The 18,076-nt window shown below is 48.8% G+C and overlaps 1 protein-coding gene across 1 annotated transcript; it reads right to left on the reverse strand.

Annotated features, from left to right (window-relative positions):
* Positions 1-1,421: 1,421 nt before the first annotated feature.
* On the reverse strand, positions 1,422-3,014 carry LOC141987993 (uncharacterized). Its single transcript, XM_074953816.1, has 2 exons — positions 2,543-3,014; positions 1,422-1,963 (listed from the first exon to the last, which is right to left on the reverse strand). Exons 1-2 carry the CDS (start codon positions 2,946-2,948, stop codon positions 1,422-1,424), a joined length of 948 nt encoding a protein of 315 aa, XP_074809917.1. The 5' UTR covers positions 2,949-3,014.
* Between the last annotated feature and the right edge of the window lie 15,062 nt (positions 3,015-18,076).

The following is an 18,076-nucleotide window of genomic DNA, read 5'->3' on the forward strand; positions in this document are numbered from 1 at the left end:
CAGCGCGGTCACGTGAGTGATCAGGACATGGACACAGATTTCTCTGAAAGCATGGGCCCTGCCAATGCATGCATAATGGTGCTAATGGGGCAGGTTCATGCTGTGGAACGCCGATTCTGGGCTCGGGAAACAAGCACAGACTAGTGGGACCGCATAGTGTTGCAGGTCTGGGACGATTCCCAGTGGCTGCGAAACTTTCGCATGCGTAAGGGCACTTTCATGGAACTTTGTGACTTGCTTTCCCCTGCCCTGAAGCGCATGAATACCAAGATGAGAGCAGCCCTCACAGTTGAGAAACGAGTGGCGATAGCCCTGTGGAAGCTTGCAACGCCAGACAGCTACCGGTCAGTTGGGAATCAATTTGGAGTGGGCAAATCTACTGTGGGGGCTGCTGTGATGCAAGTAGCCCACGCAATCAAAGATCTGCTGATATCAAGGGTAGTGACCTTGGGAAATGTGCAGGTCATAGTGGATGGCTTTGCTGCAATGGGATTCCCTAACTGTGGTGGGGCCATAGACGGAACCCATATCCCTATCTTGGCACCGGAGCACCAAGCCGGCGAGTACATAAACCGCAAGGGGTACTTTTCAATAGTGCTGCAAGCTCTGGTGGATCACAAGGGACGTTTCACCAACATCAACGTGGGATGGCCGGGAAAGGTACATGACGCTCGCATCTTCAGGAACTCTGGTCTGTTTCAAAAGCTTCAAGAAGGGACTTTATTCCCAGACCAGAAAATAACTGTTGGTGATGTTGAAATGCCTATATGTATCCTTGGGGACCCAGCCTACCCCTTAATGCCATGGCTCATGAAGCCGTACACAGGCAGCCTGGACAGCAGTCAGGAGCTGTTCAACTACAGGCTGAGCAAGTGCAGAATGGTGGTAGAATGTGCATTTGGACGTTTAAAGGCGCGCTGGCGCAGTTTACTGACTCGGTTAGACCTCAGCGAAACCAATATTCCCACTGTTATTACTGCTTGCTGTGTGCTCCACAATATCTGTGAGAGTAAGGGGGAGACGTTTATGGCGGGGTGGGAGGTTGAGGCAAATCGCCTGGCTGCTGGTTATGCGCAGCCAGACACCAGGGCGGTTAGAAGAGCACAGGAGGGTGCGGTACGCATCAGAGAGGCTTTGAAAACCAGTTTCATGACTGGCCAGGCTACGGTGTGAAAGTTCTGTTTGTTTCTCCTTGATGAAACCCCCTGCCCCTTGGTTCACTCTACTTCCTTGTAAGCTAACCACCCTCCCCTCCTCCCTTTGATCACCTCTTGCAGAGGCAATAAAGTCATTGTTGCTTCACATTCATGCATTCTTTATTCATTCATCACACAAATAGGGGGATGACTACCAAGGTAGCCCAGGAGGGGTGGTGGAGGAGGGAAGGAAAATGCCACACAGCACTTTAAAAGTTTACAACTTTAAAATTTATTGAATGACAGCCTTCTTTTTTTGGGGCAATCCTCTGTGGCGGAGTGGCTGGTTGGCCGGTGGCCCCCCCACCGCGTTCTTGGGCGTCTGGGTGTGGAGGCTATGGAACTTGGGGAGGAGGGCGGTTGGTTACACAGGGGCTGTAGTGGCAGTCTGTGCTCCAGCTGCCTTTGCTGCAGCTCAACCATACACTGGAGCATACTGGTTTGGTCCTCCAGCAGCCTCAGCATTGAATCCTGCCTCCTCTCATCACGCTGTCGCCACATTCGAGCTTCAGCCCTCTCTTCAGCCCGCCACTTACTCTCTTCAGCCCGCCACTTACTCTCTTCAGCCCGCCACCTCTCCTCCTGGTCATTTTGTGCTTTCCTGCACTCTGACATTATTTGCCTCCACGCATTCGTCTGTGCTCTGTCAGTGTGGGAGGACAGCATGAGCTCGGAGAACATTTCATCTCGAGTGCGTTTTTTTTTCTTTCTAATCTTCACTAGCCTCTGGGAAGGAGAAGATCCTGTGATCATTGAAACACATGCAGCTGGTGGAGAAAAGAAAAGGGACAGCGGTATTTAAAAAGACACATTTTATAAAACACTGGCTACACTCTTTCCGGGTAAACCTTGCTGTTAACATTACATACACAGCACATGTGCTTTCGTTACAAGGTCGCATTTTGCCTCCCCCCACCGCGTGGCTACCCCCTCAACCCTCCCCCCTCCCTGTGGCTAACAGCGGGGAACATTTCTGTTCAGCCGCAGGCAAACAGCCCAGCAGGAATGGGCTCCTCTGAGTGTCCCCTGAAGAAAAGCACCCTATTTCAACCAGGTGACCATGGATTATATCTCACTCTCCTGAGGATAACACATGAACGGATGTTGCTTGAACGCCAGCAAACATACACTGCAATGCTTTGTTGTACAATGATTCCCGAGTACGTGTTACTGGCCTGGAGTGGTATAGTGTCCTACCATGAAGGACGCAATAAGTCTGCCCTCCCCAGAAACCTTTTGCAAAGGCTTTGGGAGTATATCCAGGAGAGCCGCGAATGCCAGGGCAGAGTAATCCTTTCACATGCTTGCTTTTAAACCATGTATAGTATTTTAAAAGGTACACTCACCGGAGGTCCCTTCTCCGCCTGCTGGGTCCAGGAGGCAGCCTTGGGTGGGTTCAGGGGGTACTGGCTCCAGGTCCAGGGTGAGAAACAGTTCCTGGCTGTCGGGAAAACCGGTTTCTCCGCTTGCTTGCTGTGAGCTATCTACAACCTCGTCATCATCATCATCTTCTTCGTCCCCAAAACCTGCTTCCGTATTGCCTCCATCTCCATTGAAGGAGTCAAACAACACGGCTGGGGTAGTGGTGGCTGAACCCCCTAAAATGGCATGCAGCTCATCATAGAAGCGGCATGTTTGGGGCTCTGACCCGGAGCGGCCGTTTGCCTCTCTGGTTTTCTGGTAGGCTTGCCTCAGCTCCTTCAGTTTCACGCGGCACTGCTTCGGGTCCCTGTTATGGCCTCTGTCCTTCATGCCCTGGGAGATCTTGACAAAGGTTTTGGCATTTCGAAAACTGGAACGGAGTTCTGATAGCACGGATTCCTCTCCCCATACAGCGATCAGATCCCGTACCTCCCGTTCGGTCCATGCTGGAGCTCTTTTGCGATTCTGAGACTCCATCATGGTCACCTCTGCTGATGAGCTCTGCATGGTCACCTGCAGCTTGCCACGCTGGCCAAACAGGAAATGAGATTCAAAAGTTCACGGTTCTTTTCCTGTCTACCTGGCCAGTGCATCTGAGTTGAGAGTGCTGTCCAGAGCGGTCAAAATGGAGCACTCTGGGATAGCTCCCGGAGGCCAATACCATCGAATTGTGTCCACAGTACCTCAAATTCGACCCGGCAAGGCCGATTTAAGCGCTAATCCGCTTGTCAGGGGTGGAGTAAGGAAATCGATTTTAAGAGCCCTTTAAGTCGAAATAAAGGGCTTCATCGTGTGGACGGGTGCAGGTTTACATGTATTTAATGCTGCTAAATTCGACCTAAAGTCCTAGTGTAGACCAGGGCATAGAGCTGAGGTTGGGGGAAAGTTGCACGTAGGACAGCCAGCAGGGGCTGGCAGGATTTGGGTGATACTTTGAATGACTGCTGCCATGTCATGTCAGCCATTTTAACTGTGGGTTGAATTGGGCCAGCTGACACTGAGTTGGCAAACCAGTGCTTTTCCCTTGGTGCTTCAGCTTGTGCTCCAGAATCTGTTTGCACTTTAGAAAAAGCTAGTCTCTAGCTCTTACGGTTGCAAAGAGTGCCAAACAAAGCAGCTATGGCTGCCTGAGTCTGCAGAGAGCCTGAAAGAGTAGCTCTGAAAGGCATGAACTGATAGTATTCATCTGAGTAGGATGTTGATTCTGAAGCCGAATGATAAGTTAACTAGTTTGCTGCTGATTAAAACATACTGAAAAGCAGAGGGGTGCTCACATTATGAAGAGCTGGACAATTTACTGTGAGTTGCAACTTGCTCTGGCACTGCGTGTGAGTGGGTTATCATCAAAATTCAGAAAAGTATCCCACCCTTTCCCTTTTTTTTCCTTTTCCCCAATCCCTGACCTTTCAGGAGGGGCAAAACTGAACCAAAACCTCAGATCCAAACCCTGGGGAAGCTTGCACCCGGCTCTGAACTTCTGTGGCTTGGGTCTGTGCAACGCTTAATTTGTAATTTGCAACGAGGTGCCGGGGCTCAAGCAATTTTTTTTTTTTAAACTTTCAGAACTGGCAAGCCCAGACGTGCCAGGGCTCTGAACTGCCAAGTCTAGAGCTGCTGGAGCTCAGCCCTGGCACAAATTAAACACTGGGTCTGTGACCATCTATCACGCCAGAATCCAACGTGCAACCTTTTTCGATACGAGGACGTGCTTTGAAAGAAATCAAATCAGAGAGAGACATTCATTGTGGCCTCAAGACAAATGGTGAGTCCAGGTCATGTCCCATACTAAAGTTATGTTGCTACCGTTAACAAAAAAATCCATGCTACTTACCCCAAAACAGAAACACTGCTGAGTAATAGTAGTTGGCAGAAAATGAACGACAGAGCATGTAAGCGGCCTTAGTATTTGCTTATTAATCAAATGTCAAGGGAGATTTTTCTCCAGTAAAGGAATCGGGGGGGGGGCAGGGGGGAATGGTGAATAACTCTTGGTATTGGAAGCTGGCATCTCTTTCACTTCTCAGAAGCAAGGATTTACTGGAAAAGAATGCTCAGAGGTGTAATACAGGTCTTCATTTCCTGGCCCCCGTCACATGATATGTTTGTTCTTTAGCAGCTAATAGCATCTCCGAAATCTACACAGGGAGCTGCATTCCTCACACTGCTGCGTGTCACCTAGGCCTTGTCCACACTAGCCTTCTTTCCCTAATGTCTCTTTCCAATAGCAGCCGCAGTGGGAGCACGGGTGTAGATCCAATGTTAGCAGCCACGGGTGTTCTAACCACACGGCTGATCTTGACCTGCTCTGAGCAGCTTTACATGACACAGTGGGTAAATTGCCCCCAGCACCTTGTCTACACTAGAGTTCAGTTGGTAACAATGATGGGAAACTTTAGGGAGAGGAAAGTTTAGTGTAGACATGGTCGTGTGGTAGCAAACACTGTCACCTTCTTCCCTCACTTCTTAACAGATGAGCGCAGGAGGAACTGAGGTCCAGATACTTTGCTTCGACATGAATATAGCTCTAAATGCTGGGTTGATGTACGTGGCCTGTTAATTCTTTAGGCACATGAACTGGCCGAGCCGGCAGTCACCGTTCCCTAACCAGGGCTTGCTAGGGGAATGCTTTCTGCCCATTCGGAGATGTCATACAGCAGATAGACCAACATTTTCCAAACGCTTTTTCTGACAGTCAGCAGCAGACATCCTGTCTTCTCCTAAAGTCAAGTCTGAGTGATTGATTCTGCTCCACTCGGAGAGCCCGTGTGGGGTCAGCGACCCTGATAACATCTGCCATCTGGAACGAGGACTTGTGGCTGTATCATTCTGGTTGCTGAGGCAGTCCCAGTGCTGCCTGTTCCTGCACTTTCTTCTTCCTCAGCTTTGGGAGACCTTTCGGTTTGTGCTTGAGAATTCACGCCGCTTGCTCGCACTAGTGAAAAGCAGTCGGGATTCTGCTGCACACACAAACCTGTTCCACAGAGCCACCTTCCCAGCTCCATGCAGAACTAACTGCATGGAGTGGGTGAGATGTCGCTGTTTCCCGCTTGCAGCAAAATGATTTGCCCTCTTGGTTGCAGGGAGAAGCGGTGGAACAGCATGTTCGTGGCCATCAGAATGAGTGGCAGCAGAATCCTAGGAAGCAGAAGACGGATTTGCAGCAGCACTAAGAATGGAGATGAGCTCTGGCAGAAGCCAGGAAGCCAGCAGGCCCTCCCAGGCTACATTGACAGGTAGCGGGATCAGGCCCCATTTGTTGCATATTTAATAAGCTAAACAGGAAGATTTTCTCCAAATCTATAACCAGCCTCAACACAGGGAACTGGTAAAAAGCCTTCTCCTGACCTGTAGGTGGCGGTATTGGTGCATCACAGATGGTGACAAGGAAGATTACCTCATACCTTGAGCCATGCAGAAAATCCATGGCAAATACTGGGGAAATGGGCATGCAATGAAGAGAGATGAGAATAGGCTTGTTCAGGACCGGCTCTAGGGACCAGCAAAGCAAGCACAGGCTTGGAGCGGCACAATTCCAGGGCGGTATTCCGGCCACGCTTTTTTTTTTTTTTTTTTTTTGCTTGAGCGGTTGCGCTCTCGGTTGGGGCGGCAAAAAACCTAGAGCCGGCCCTGGGTTTGTTAGTCTCTAGAGGGATTATGCTCTCCCTCAACCACCCCCTGCACTCACTGATTTATGAGTCTGCATTTGCAGTGGTTGAAGAGGCAGCCAGATGCCTGCATTCCAAGCTAAGGGGCAAGGCACAAGCTCAGCAGCTGCAGACAGATGCTCTTCTTGGCCCTAAGCCCATTTTACATTTAAAATGGCACGTGTGAAAATCCACAGGTTCGCTTGAGTCAACCTTATCCCCAATCACTGCAGTTCAGAGGCGGAGCTCTTGGCCTGAGCTGTTGTTTGTGGCACAGGGAGTGATGAGTTCTGTAACTCAGAGGAAAGCACCAATAAATAATAAGAAGAAAATCATCCCTCCATCTCCTCACTCTGGCAGGTTTACAGTGCTATATATGAGAGCACACTCAGTGGCAGAGGGGCTTTCATGCTGGAACGTTCAATTTTCCAGCCAGCAAGCAGAAACACCTTGTTACTTGCTTGAAATTTCAGCTCCTTCAGGGCCAAAGGCTTGATCCTGCATTCCTAGCACACCCTCATCATCTCCCACTGACTTCACTGGGGTATTTAGATGAGGTGGGGAATTAGATGCAGGATTAGGTCCCAAGTAAGAGTAGCGAAAAGGTGCTGTTAATATTTGCAATTGGATGTGCAGTGAAGGAACAGATGGTTGAATGTTGCAATAGAACACTATGGTTACCCCAATGGTAAATGCTGCAGCTATTTAATAGATCTATCAAAGAAGGAGATTTATTTCAAATAACGGGGTCCAGATTTGCAAGAGGGCTTCAATCCATTTTGTGCGGGTATGTCTCTAAGATTTTTTTTAATGGATATCTAAAATTAATTAGGCACCTAAATAAGCACCAGCAGCTTCAGTACAGTGTTCGGATAGAACTACAAAATCTCTGAATATGGCCTGAAATAGCTTTTCTACACCTAAAAAGTCACATCCTTAAACCCTCTTACGTAATGGCCTTTCAGGGCTAGAGGTTGGCTAAATTTTTTTAGGACACTGAAACTATTAGCAACTTCAAGTCAAATTCACAAATAGTTTCGCCAGAAACAAACATTTTCATTTTGGCCATTTTCATTTCAAAAGGGTATTTTGTTTCAAAATGTAGCTATGTAAAAAAAACCCAAAAGCGCTTGAGCATTTGCAGAACACTAAGAACATGACTGGTTCAGCTGCTTGCAATGAGAATACTTCTGGGCTTAAACCAGAATGAAACCAGTGAGAACTGAGAGTGCTTAGCACTTTGAAGGAGTCTCAAAGCAAGGAAGGAGCCCTTACAGATCTGAAGTGTCCACGCTTCCTCTTCTTGCTCACAATGATATATAGCACAATTGTGGGCCATTTGAGGCTCAGCCTTCTCTGACTGTTAATGACAGTGAAATATTACATTTTGATTTACATGGAATGGGAATAGGTAAATCACAAAATCATGGCTCGTGTCTCGTCTGAGTTTTGACTTCTTTTTAACTTTCAAATCCTTTACCTGGATCTGAATACAAAAGATTTAAAGACACAGTTACAATCCCGTATGTGAAACATCACTATAATATGATACAGAAAAGTTAATGTTAGCGGTTAAATAATGTATTATAGTCCAGACAGGGAAGATCCAACGGAGGCTCACGTTGTTGGCTTTGTTCCTCACAAAAACGGTCTCGGTTTTGAAAAACTGACCTATTTACTGTGGGACTGTAGGATGCCTTTTGTAACTCACAGTAATTATTATTTACAGAGATATTTCTGAAGTTGGTGTGCCTGTCAGATTAAGGACTACAATTTACACTACACTGCATGCATTAGGAAATCCCTGAGGTATATTACCTTCTGCTACTTGAAAGCAATACAGCAGGAAATAGATCACAGGAAATAAGTTTTTAAAAAAATGTCAGGGGGAAAGAAGGATGGGGGATAGGCTTCCATTCTTAAGGTTATTTAAGAAAAGAGAGAGACGATATTCCCCTTAGTGTTTGTATCCTAGTGATGGATCTTTATAAGGACGAATAAGCAGTGTATACTGAATAGACACAGAGGAAGTGGCATATAGTGAACTATGATATAATGCAACTCTGCTTCTTGTGCAGGGGGGTTGAAAGTCCTGAATTGGTTCCATGCTTAGCAATATTCACTTGGCAATTTGCAGGTGAAATTCACCCCTCCTTGCGCAGAGCTGGTGTTATCAGGCTTTGTGTGGGGCACACTGTGGGGTAAGAGGGCTGAAGTTTACAACCCTTCCGGGTGATGGGATGGGGGTGCCCTTATGTTGCCTAGTTCAGCCTATGAGATAGAGGAGCAGTGCTGCCTCTGCCATCCCACCTCGCACCCTGTGGGCTCACTGGATCTGTGTAAGCCTGGATCCTGCGGCCACTAGCCCACTTTATCCCTGGCTCTGCCCAAGTTGTCCATTCGATGCAGTGGCACACCAGGGGAAGGACAAGAGTGGGGCCAGTGGACCCATTAGTACATGAGTCCACTGTCAATTGCCTTCCACTGAGTTGGGGAAGGGGAATGAGTCATAATAGCTACTGGGGCACCAGGGTTGCAGTAGGCCCCAGGGAACAACTTCTCCATGGCCTGTGGGGAAGGATTCCTCCCCACAACCAGCACAGAATTCTATGCGCCAAGCCCAATAACTCATGCTCTGTGTAGGGGAAAAGGGAGGGCTTGGGATCACGATGCATACAATAACTATTCCTACAAGATACCATGCCTTAGTAATGACCGGAAGCGTTGTAGCGTTGATTCTGATTTATGGGAGTCTTTCCACTGACTTCAGTGGTCTTTGGATCAGGCTCTATAAGAACCAGTCTGCATCTCCTTTTTCCTTGCTTTGCCAGGGTTTAGACACTCAAATATAAAAACCTAGCTGTTCATGCTGAGCACTGGCAAAGACTAAATCTTCATCAGCAGCACAGCTAAGTGCATTAAGAATCTGGTGAGTTACCTTCCTGATTGTGTCATGAAACATTTCTGTAGCTGATCGTACTTTAAATGTTCCCAGAAGGAAATTTCCTCTCCTCTCTGATCCTTGTCTTCACTATATCTCCTGAAATATACATGTGATCTCATTTATTGCTGTAATAGATCTTGTTTAATGCTCCTGGCATTTGTCACTGGTGTCACAAACCAGCAAAAGTGGGAGTAATAAAAGAGCGAGACCAAGGTGAGAATGAAGAAGTGGAATTGAAAGAGAAATAAAGACCCACCTCTACAGCTCCTGCCTGAAGCTGGGCCCGTTAAGGTCTGTCAAGGTCTCCAGCTCCAAAGCAGAGCAGCGTTAATAAAATGTGCATGAAACTGCTGCACTAGGAAGTTGTACCCCGGAAAGCTTGGAGAATGGGCTAAAAATAGACTATAAAATTAGAGAGCTAAAAGTACATGAGAAATAGGTTAGCTAGGAGGGGGAAGGGAAATAGACACATCACATTTGTAAGGGAGGGCTGAGCAATGAACTCATGCAAGACTGAGAAACAGGTCAAGAGAAATTTTTGTTTCCATTAAGACCCCAATTCAGCAGTGCATCCATAGCTGGGAAAGTGCATAAGCACATACTTAGGTGCTTTGCTAAATAAGGACTGACACAAGCATGTGAAGCTTTGCTGAATTGGGGCCCGAGTGAATGACCAAGAAGTCATTAGACATGAGATCTCCCATTTTCATATGGATTAATTCTTTGTGCTGTCCTAAACCTATGTGAATAGATTATACGGTCATGTGTTTTGTCCCATTTCCCAAACCTGTGATGAATAGACTGTTCCTTGTCTGGGTTCTGAAACTCTGGCTAACTAATGCCAATCTTCTTGTAAGGTAGTTTAGAGGGAAAATTCTGCTCTGAAGTGATTGATTACTTAATTTGCTCTCTGAACTGCTGTGTTTAGGAGCCTTCTGCAGATCCAAATTCTGTCAGACACAGGCCCAGACACTTTCTCTATAGCGTCTTGTTCATCTGAACTACATAGTCCATCTTCCTCGCCTTTTCTCAGATGAAATGGAACATGCCTAGTAGGACTGTACCACAGCCAGCCAATGAAGCTGAGATGGACGAGGCTACTCCGATGTCTCTCCCTCCGAGGGAGAGCACTGGTGCTTAACCAACTAGTCCTGTCCACGCTCTGGTACCGGCTCAACACCCTGGCCCCGGCCCCGGGTTTCGTGACCCACCTCCGGAGATTGATTCTAGAGTTCTTTTGGTCAGGAATGCACTGGGCCCCTGTTGGAGTTCTTCATTTACCCCTGAAGGAAGGAGGACAGGGCCTGAAGTGTCTGTACACTCAGGTCCGTGTTTTCCGCCTCCAGGCCCTGCAGAGGCTCCTTTACAGTGCAGGTAGTTCGACGTGGAGCATACTGGCGCACGCCTTCCTGCGCCGCTTCCAAGGGCTCCGATACGACCGGCAGCTCTTTTACCTTTGTCCGAGAGGTTTTCCGCGAGACCTCTCCGGGCTGCCAGTCTTCTACCAGGACCTCCTCCGGACCTGGAAACTGTTTCTAACGACCAGGTCCGTGGCGGCCACCGCGGGAGCAGATCTCCTCACGGAGCCCCTGCTACACAACCCCCAACTCCGTGTGCAGGTGGCGGAGTCCCGCTCGGTGCGCCAGAGGTTGGTCTTGGCGGAAGTCACGAGGGTCGGAGACCTCCTGGACTACGACCGGAGAGACTGGCTGGATCCCCTGACACTCGCTCGGCGCATGGGGCTCTCCAGCCCCCTACTCCCCGGCGCGTACTTCAGGAGGTGAAGGCCGCTTTGACCCCCCGCTGCTCAGGCTTATGTCAACCGAGCCTTGCGCGAGGGCGCACCACGCCCATCCTTTACCCCAGGCCCGCCGGACCTGTCCATTGGGCCCCTACCCTGCCGATCCTGACAAACCCCTCACCCTTTCACTGCGAGCCGGCTGCATGAACTGCAGCCGGTCAGTTTTCAACTTGCACCACGGAAATATTTGTATACACTCACGCGTCACACCCTTCACGCCCACACCCTGGTGTCCCGCCCCGACACAAAGTGGCGGGACCTCCTGCCACCTTTGGAGGGTGAGCAACCTCGGTGGGCCAGCTTGTATTCCACCTTGGTCCCGAGGCCTGTCGGAGACATCAGTTGGCGGCTCCTTCACGGAGCCGTGAGCACGGGCGTGTTTTTGACATGGTTTACTTCCATCCCAGATACTTGCCCTTTTTGTAATGTGAGGGAAACCCTGGCGCACGTCTATTTAGAGTGTGCCAGATTGCAGCCCCTTTTTCGGCTCCTCACAAATATTTTGTTGTGCTTCTGGCTTCATTTTTCCCCCCACCTCTTTATCTATACACTCCCCATCCATGGCCCCACAAAGTCGCGGGATCTCCTGGTTAACCTCCTCCTAGCTTTGGCAAAAACAGCCATTTATAAAACCAGAGAGAGGAGGTTGGCCCATGAAACGTCCTGCGATTGTAAGGCCTTTTTCCTATCCTCAGTACATTCACGTATCCGGGCGGAGTTCCTCTGGGCGGCGTCCACCGACTCCCTTGACACCTTTGAAGAGTGGTGGGCCTGTCCGGGGTTCTCTGCTCGGTGACCCCATCCGGTTCCCTCCGTCTAACCCTTTGATTGAGGGGAAGAGCGAGAGACACCAGCCCCAGCCGTTGCCGCTGTGGATACCATCGTTACTGTCATCCAGGAGGGCCCTATAATACGTGGGTGTCTATCCCCCCACCCCCAAACTGCCCACCCCGCAGCCGTGCCCATCTTGCCGGGTACTCTCGGGGGGGGGATAATCGGTGACACTGGGCGCGGCACTAGGTAACTCGAGGGGGTGGAAGACCACGAGTGTCGAGGAAGCCCCCCCGCTCTAGGCCACCAGGTAACTCAGGAGGGTGGAAGACCACGAGTGTCGAGGAAGCCCCCCCACTCTGCGCCCAGGCTAGCCTGAACACTTCTCCCTCCTGAAAGCTGCTGTGTTATACCTTCTGTTTGCGTTGTTTTGTTGCATACTTTGATTTGGTTCTTTGGTAATTCTTGTAATTGTCACAATAAATTTTTTTTTTCTGTTTCAAAAAAAAAAAAAAAATGAAGCTGAGTGCTGAGCTCCTCTGAAAACCAGGCCTCCTTTTAGCTTAAATGCTTTGTAGTGGTGCAGGTGGCCCACTCCAGCAGGGGGTGTGGCAGAAGCAGCCAGGGAGGCTGTAGAAACCTGCAGCTAATTAGGGCGAGACTTGTTAGGAGCCAGACAGGAGACAGCTGCTGGGGCAGCCCAGATTTAAGGACAAGTCAGGGAGGAGGACTGGCTTCCAGGGATAGCACCTGGGATAGAGCAGTACTGGGCAGGCGCAGGGTGAGCTCTGGCCTGTTGCCTGCTAGGCTGTAGGCCCCTGCCAGAAAGGACCAAGAAGGTGCAAGGGCCAAGGGGAAGTGGCCCAGGGACGATAGGCAGACAAATGGAGAGAAGGAGGGCAAGGAGGCTGCTGCTAGAGTAGTGGGCAGGCCTGGGTCCCCTGCTTCCCCCTTGCACTGCACCTGGCCGTGGAGGAGCATGGCCAATACAGACTGCAACTTGCCCCTGAAGTGAGGGGCTAGACTCTGGGTTGTGGTTGGTCCCTGCGGCGGGTGCAAGCCAAAGGATTGCCATGACCTCTGGAAGCGGGGTGAGAAAGAAGTAGTGGGCACTGCCGGAGGGCAGTGTCCTGAGGAGGACACCGCCGAGCAAGGGAGCAACGTGGGTCTGAAACAGCGGAGTAGAGCAGACAATGGGCAAGACACCACCTGCAGAGGGCACTCTGGCGCTGGACAGAGCAACTCCTGGAGCAACCAGCAGGAGGCGCCAGCGGTGGTGAGTCCTCGCCATTACAATGATCATGTGTTTTGTTCCATTTCCCAAACCTATGATGAATAGACTGTTCCTTGTCTGGGTACTGAAACTCTGGCTAACTAATGCTCATCTTCTTGTAATGTAGTTTAGAGGGGAAATTCTGAAGTGATTGAAATCTATTACTTAATTCGCTCTCTGAACTGTTGTGTTTAGGAGTCTTCTGCAGATCCAAATTCTGTCAGACACAGGCCCAGACACTTTCTCTATAGCGTCTTGTTCGTCTGAACTACATAATCCATCTTCCTCTCCTTTTCTCAGATGAAATGGAACATGCCTAGGGGGACTGTACCACAGCCAGCCAATGGAGCTGAGTGCTGAGCTCCTCTGAAAACCAGGCCCCCTTTTAGCTTAGGCACTTGCGCGGGGTGCCTAACTTTAGGCACCTTAACTTTGAATATTTTGCCTTCTTTTGACTTGCCCCAGGTTGCACAGTGAGTCAGTGATGGAGGCAATAGGGAAATGGAACCCAGGAGTCCTGACTCTCAGCTCCATTCTCCAAATGTTAGACAAACACTCCCCTTATAATTGGAAGGGAGAACAAGATACAAACACTCTCAACCCAAACTGAACACAGCTGAGCGATCCTGGAGGCCTGTTCTCGCTCTCCATTGTTTGTCTCTATTGCAGTAGAGACAGGAGCCCCGTCACAGGAGGCACTGCGCACACATAACAAAACCAGGGTCGCGATCCTGAAGAGCCTGCCACCCAAGTACAAATCACAGAGATGGAGGGAGCACAAGGTAGCAGTGAGACGTTCATGATCAGTGTCCTTAAAATCTCTGCCAAGGCTCCATGAGATCTCATTTGGTGATAAACACTAATACATAAGTCAGGCTAGAGGCATTACTATTATTATTAATGATGGCGGTCCCCATTATGCTCGGTATCATGCAGCCACAGAACCAAATGATGATTCCTGCCCCAATGAGCTCAGGAATTATACTTCAGTACAGCCAGGTTCCAGGCTTTAAATGGACAGTCAGTTAGAACTGCAGCAGTGCCAAAAAGATAGGGGGAAGTGAGTGGGGCAATGCCCAGTGGGACTGCAGAGCATTGAAAAGCGAGTCTGAAGAGAGCAGGGACATGGTTGATGGCCCTCGTTGTTGTATGTGGAGATGTTCCGCTGAAAGCCAGAACCGGACAATATGTCTTAATTTGGATAAGATGACAACCACCTGGTGCTTGCAGAGGATGCCAAGAGCTCTTAATTCAGCAACATGTGTCAGCCGGTTGTGCACAGTTCAGACAACGGCCATTCTGGTTCCCTGGGGCTGACAAACCATCTGTGAGGGCAGAATTTGAGACCTGTTTCCCTAACTGCATCCGCTTCATGTGGACTGTGATGATCCATGGTGGCAAACCCACAGGCTCTACATTCCCCAGCTGGTTGATTATGGCTCCCACTGGCATGTGGAACAGAAGGCAGCTCTGACTACCCAGGCTCTGACCCACCTAGTAGTCGCTCTAGCCGTTCACCCCCAAGTGGCCACCTACGGACAGTGCACTGAAGGTCTGACATGATCCAACCAAGAGAGGGCACCAGTGTGCTGATGCCTAATACATTACAGGCCAGGCAGACAAAACTATGCAGCTAGATCATCTCAGCTGTGCTGGTGTTACAGGGGTATCTTCATGCAGATTTCCCCCCCCCCATGCTAGCATGGGTGGGGTATCTGTGGTACCATCCTCCCTAGCCCACACCTCAACCATAAGAGTCCCAGGCTCTGCTCCCTGTTTTCTGGCCTTCAGCAACCTGGGCAAAAATGTGACCACTCCAGAGGCAAGCGAGCAACTCCTGGAAACAGAGTTAAGAAGCAGAGAATCAAAGAACCCTCAAGTTTTCTAGCTTGTAGGGGGAAGGTGATGCCTTGAACATAAAATGGAATGGAAGGAAGAGCTAGAGGATGAGGGATGCTGAGATCTCATAGCCCATATAGAGAGATGGGAACCAGCAGCTCCTGGCTTCTAATCCTGTCTCTGCTACTGACTTGCTGTGATCTTGCAGATGCCACTTGATCTCTCTGACTTTGCTTCCTTTTTTTGTAAAATGGGGATAAGAGAGTTACTTACATGCCTCACGTAGTTGTAATGAGATTCTCTGAAGATGCTACATACATGACAGGTATTATATTTATTATTCGTTATTAATGATGGCAAAGCATTTCTGTGGTATGAATGAGTCCCTCTCTCCATTGGCCACTAACCCATATGCACGCTCACTGGTCTTTAATTTACACTTATTAAAATAAATTAATATAACCCATGGATGAGATCAGGCAGGCTTCGAACAACTGATTTTTACATATAAAGCTGGAGTCTACAAAAACTCCATGCCAACAGCAGCATCTGCTGTCACAAAAGCATCCAGATTACTGAGTTTAATGATAACGGATAGAACTCCATGTCGCTGCCTTGCATAATTCAATGCCTGAATGAGCTTGGCTAGGAGGAGTAACTGGTGAGGGAGGGTAGAATCAGTGGCTGATCAGCAGCCTGGCATCGTATCTCAGACTCCCACTGTAGCAATGATTTTTCACCCCAGAGTGACTGAAGCTCTTTCCCCTGCTCTCTTTCACACTCCCTGCATTTAAGGAAAGAGGAGAAATCATTTCGCCAGGGGAAAATTGTCATCTGCTGGAAGGGGCCTCCTTAACCGACAATAGGAACAAGGTACTGAGGACAAAGTGCCATCCACAGTAGGCTGTAGTAGGCTGTGTAAATCCAGCAATGGTGCAGACTCTCATTGTAGGGGGCTTATTTCCTGGCCGTGTGTGAAATCTGCTTAGCCTAGTAGTCTTCAGAGTGCCTTTGCTGGTTGTTACAGAAAGCTCTGTAAAGTACACTTCTGCCCCGAGAAGGATTTCCCATTGCCTACATGAGTGTTTCACAGCTTATTAGTCAGCCAATTTACAGACATGATGGGTTTACTAGCAGTGTTGACAGGATTTTCAGCCAGTCTTTAGTGGAACATATATCAGGCAAGTTGACTTATTCTGAGCTCTGGATGACTGAGATTTTCCAGCTGGGTGAGGGCATTCCTCATTGCAATGTCCCCAAATTAGGAGTACCTCTGTGGCCACCAAGCCATCACAGTGACAAAGGGGTGGGGCTGCCTGTCCCTCATTTAGCTTTTGCCCCAATGATCCATGGACCCACTCCGTTTCTGCATCCATATTGGGATAAGGGCATTATCTTCAGCAGAGGTGGAGCTACCCACTCAGTGAGCATGCCCAAGCGACTGCCCTCCGGGAAGCACTATGGGAAAGCTGGTTGAGGAGCAATTATAAGGTCCATGACCTTGGCCTTCAGTGCTTCCAGCTGCTTGTCTTGTGTGGCCTTATTCCGCATGGGATCTCTCTGGAGAATGCAGATTCTATCCCCTGTCTCCACCACTCTCAATATAGGCCCTGTGAAGTATCTGGCACAGTCCCAACAGTACTGTGAAGGGCAGAAGTAGTCTCCAACAGTACCTTTCCGAGTGTTCAGCACACAACAGGTGCCACCCAGCCTCCCCAACGTCTCAGCCTTTGATAGGGTCACCAGTGCCCTCTGGGTTTTTTTTTAAGGGGATGCAGCATTTGCCAATGAGGAAGAACATCTTGTGGGCATGAAAGCTAATTTTAGCAAGTGGTTCTTGCTGGGTGGGAATGTCACAGCTGGGTACAGCTAGCAGAAATGAGTGGAGCACAGCCAGGGTTCCACGGCCTCTGTTGCTGCCCTGTGGCTCCATGTTTCACTATTCTAGAGTGACTGGCCTTTCCTGAGTAATTGCCTTTGGTGCCGGATATGGTGCAGAAGCCAAGGAAAGCAAGGACCCAGAAAGCTGGGCTTTGTCTGCGATTAAGCATTCCAAGACACCCCTACTCGTGCAAGCTTTTCCATAAGTGCTGACTCAGTTTCCTCTAGCATCTGGTCTACTGTCAATATCCTCCTTATCTTTGTTCTTTTAAGTCAGGGGTTAAATCCTGGCCTCACTGAAGTCAATGGTAAAGCTAACCTCAGTAGAGGCAGGATTTCAAGCATGGTGCTGAGTGGTCCATGGGATATTTGCCTCATACATTGGAATTGTATTGTTTCAACCTAAGCCACAGACAGAGGATCCAGATACTATTCTGCATCATCAACAAAGCGCCTGTAATAAATAAAAACAAAAGAATAAATATTGGGATTAAAATACCGGAGCAATCCCCATGAGATTGCTCCATTCTGTTGAGCCTCTATATTAGGTGGGAGACCAATAACTTTAGTATAGAAATGTGTATTAAAAATAATTAAGGAATGAGAGGAGGAAAATCAAGCAAAGGATCTAGACCTGGAAAAGGACTTGAGGAAAAAGAGAGCACTGGTAAGGGGAAAGCTGCTGTTGTGATTAATGCAGTGGGCTTGGACTCAGGAGTGCTAGGTTCAGTTCCTGCCTCTGCCACAGCCTAACTGTGGAACTCTGGGTAAGTCACTTAGCACCAAATTTTGAAAAGTATTTAGATACCTAAAGAAGCTATGGGATATTCAAAAGCAATTGGGTGCCTAACTCCCATTGATTTAAATAGGAGTTAGGCACCTTGGTCTGAAAACCCCTCTAACTGGCTATCTGCATCTTCAAGTGGCTACATACCTTCAAAAATCTGACTCTTGGTTTCTCTCTCCTTCAGTTCCTCACCTGTAAAATGAGTACAATATCTGTTCCCACCTTTCGTTTACCCTGTCTGTTTAGTTTGCAAGCTTTCAGTGCAGGGATTGTCTCTCTTTTCACGTGTATGGACAGCCCCCAGCACAAAGGGACCCTGATCCAAGATGGAGCCTTGAGGTGCTGCCATAGTAAAAATAATAAATGTAAGAATAAGAAGTTAGAGTAGAGAAAATGCCTTTTGGGAAAAACGGGGTGGATCACACTAGAGTTTTATAGGAGGTCAAACTGCACTTGTAAACCTCCTGTAGGGGGCAGCAGATGAAAATGTTGAAAGCACTCAAGCCGCCCAATCATGT

The sequence above is a fragment of the Natator depressus genome, chromosome 5 (genome assembly GCF_965152275.1).
Source record: "Natator depressus isolate rNatDep1 chromosome 5, rNatDep2.hap1, whole genome shotgun sequence".
NCBI lineage: Eukaryota > Metazoa > Chordata > Testudines > Cheloniidae > Natator > Natator depressus.

Excerpts from the sequence above, each read along its gene's own strand:
- LOC141987993 (XM_074953816.1), bottom strand. The coding sequence starts at position 2,948 with ATGAAGGACAGAGGCCATAACAGGGACCCGAAGCAGTGCCGCGTGAAA. Across the intron at positions 1,964-2,542 it reads AGGCGGAGAAGGGACCTCCG|CTGCATGTGTTTCAATGATC; the intron begins GTGAGTGTACCT and ends TTTCTCCACCAG.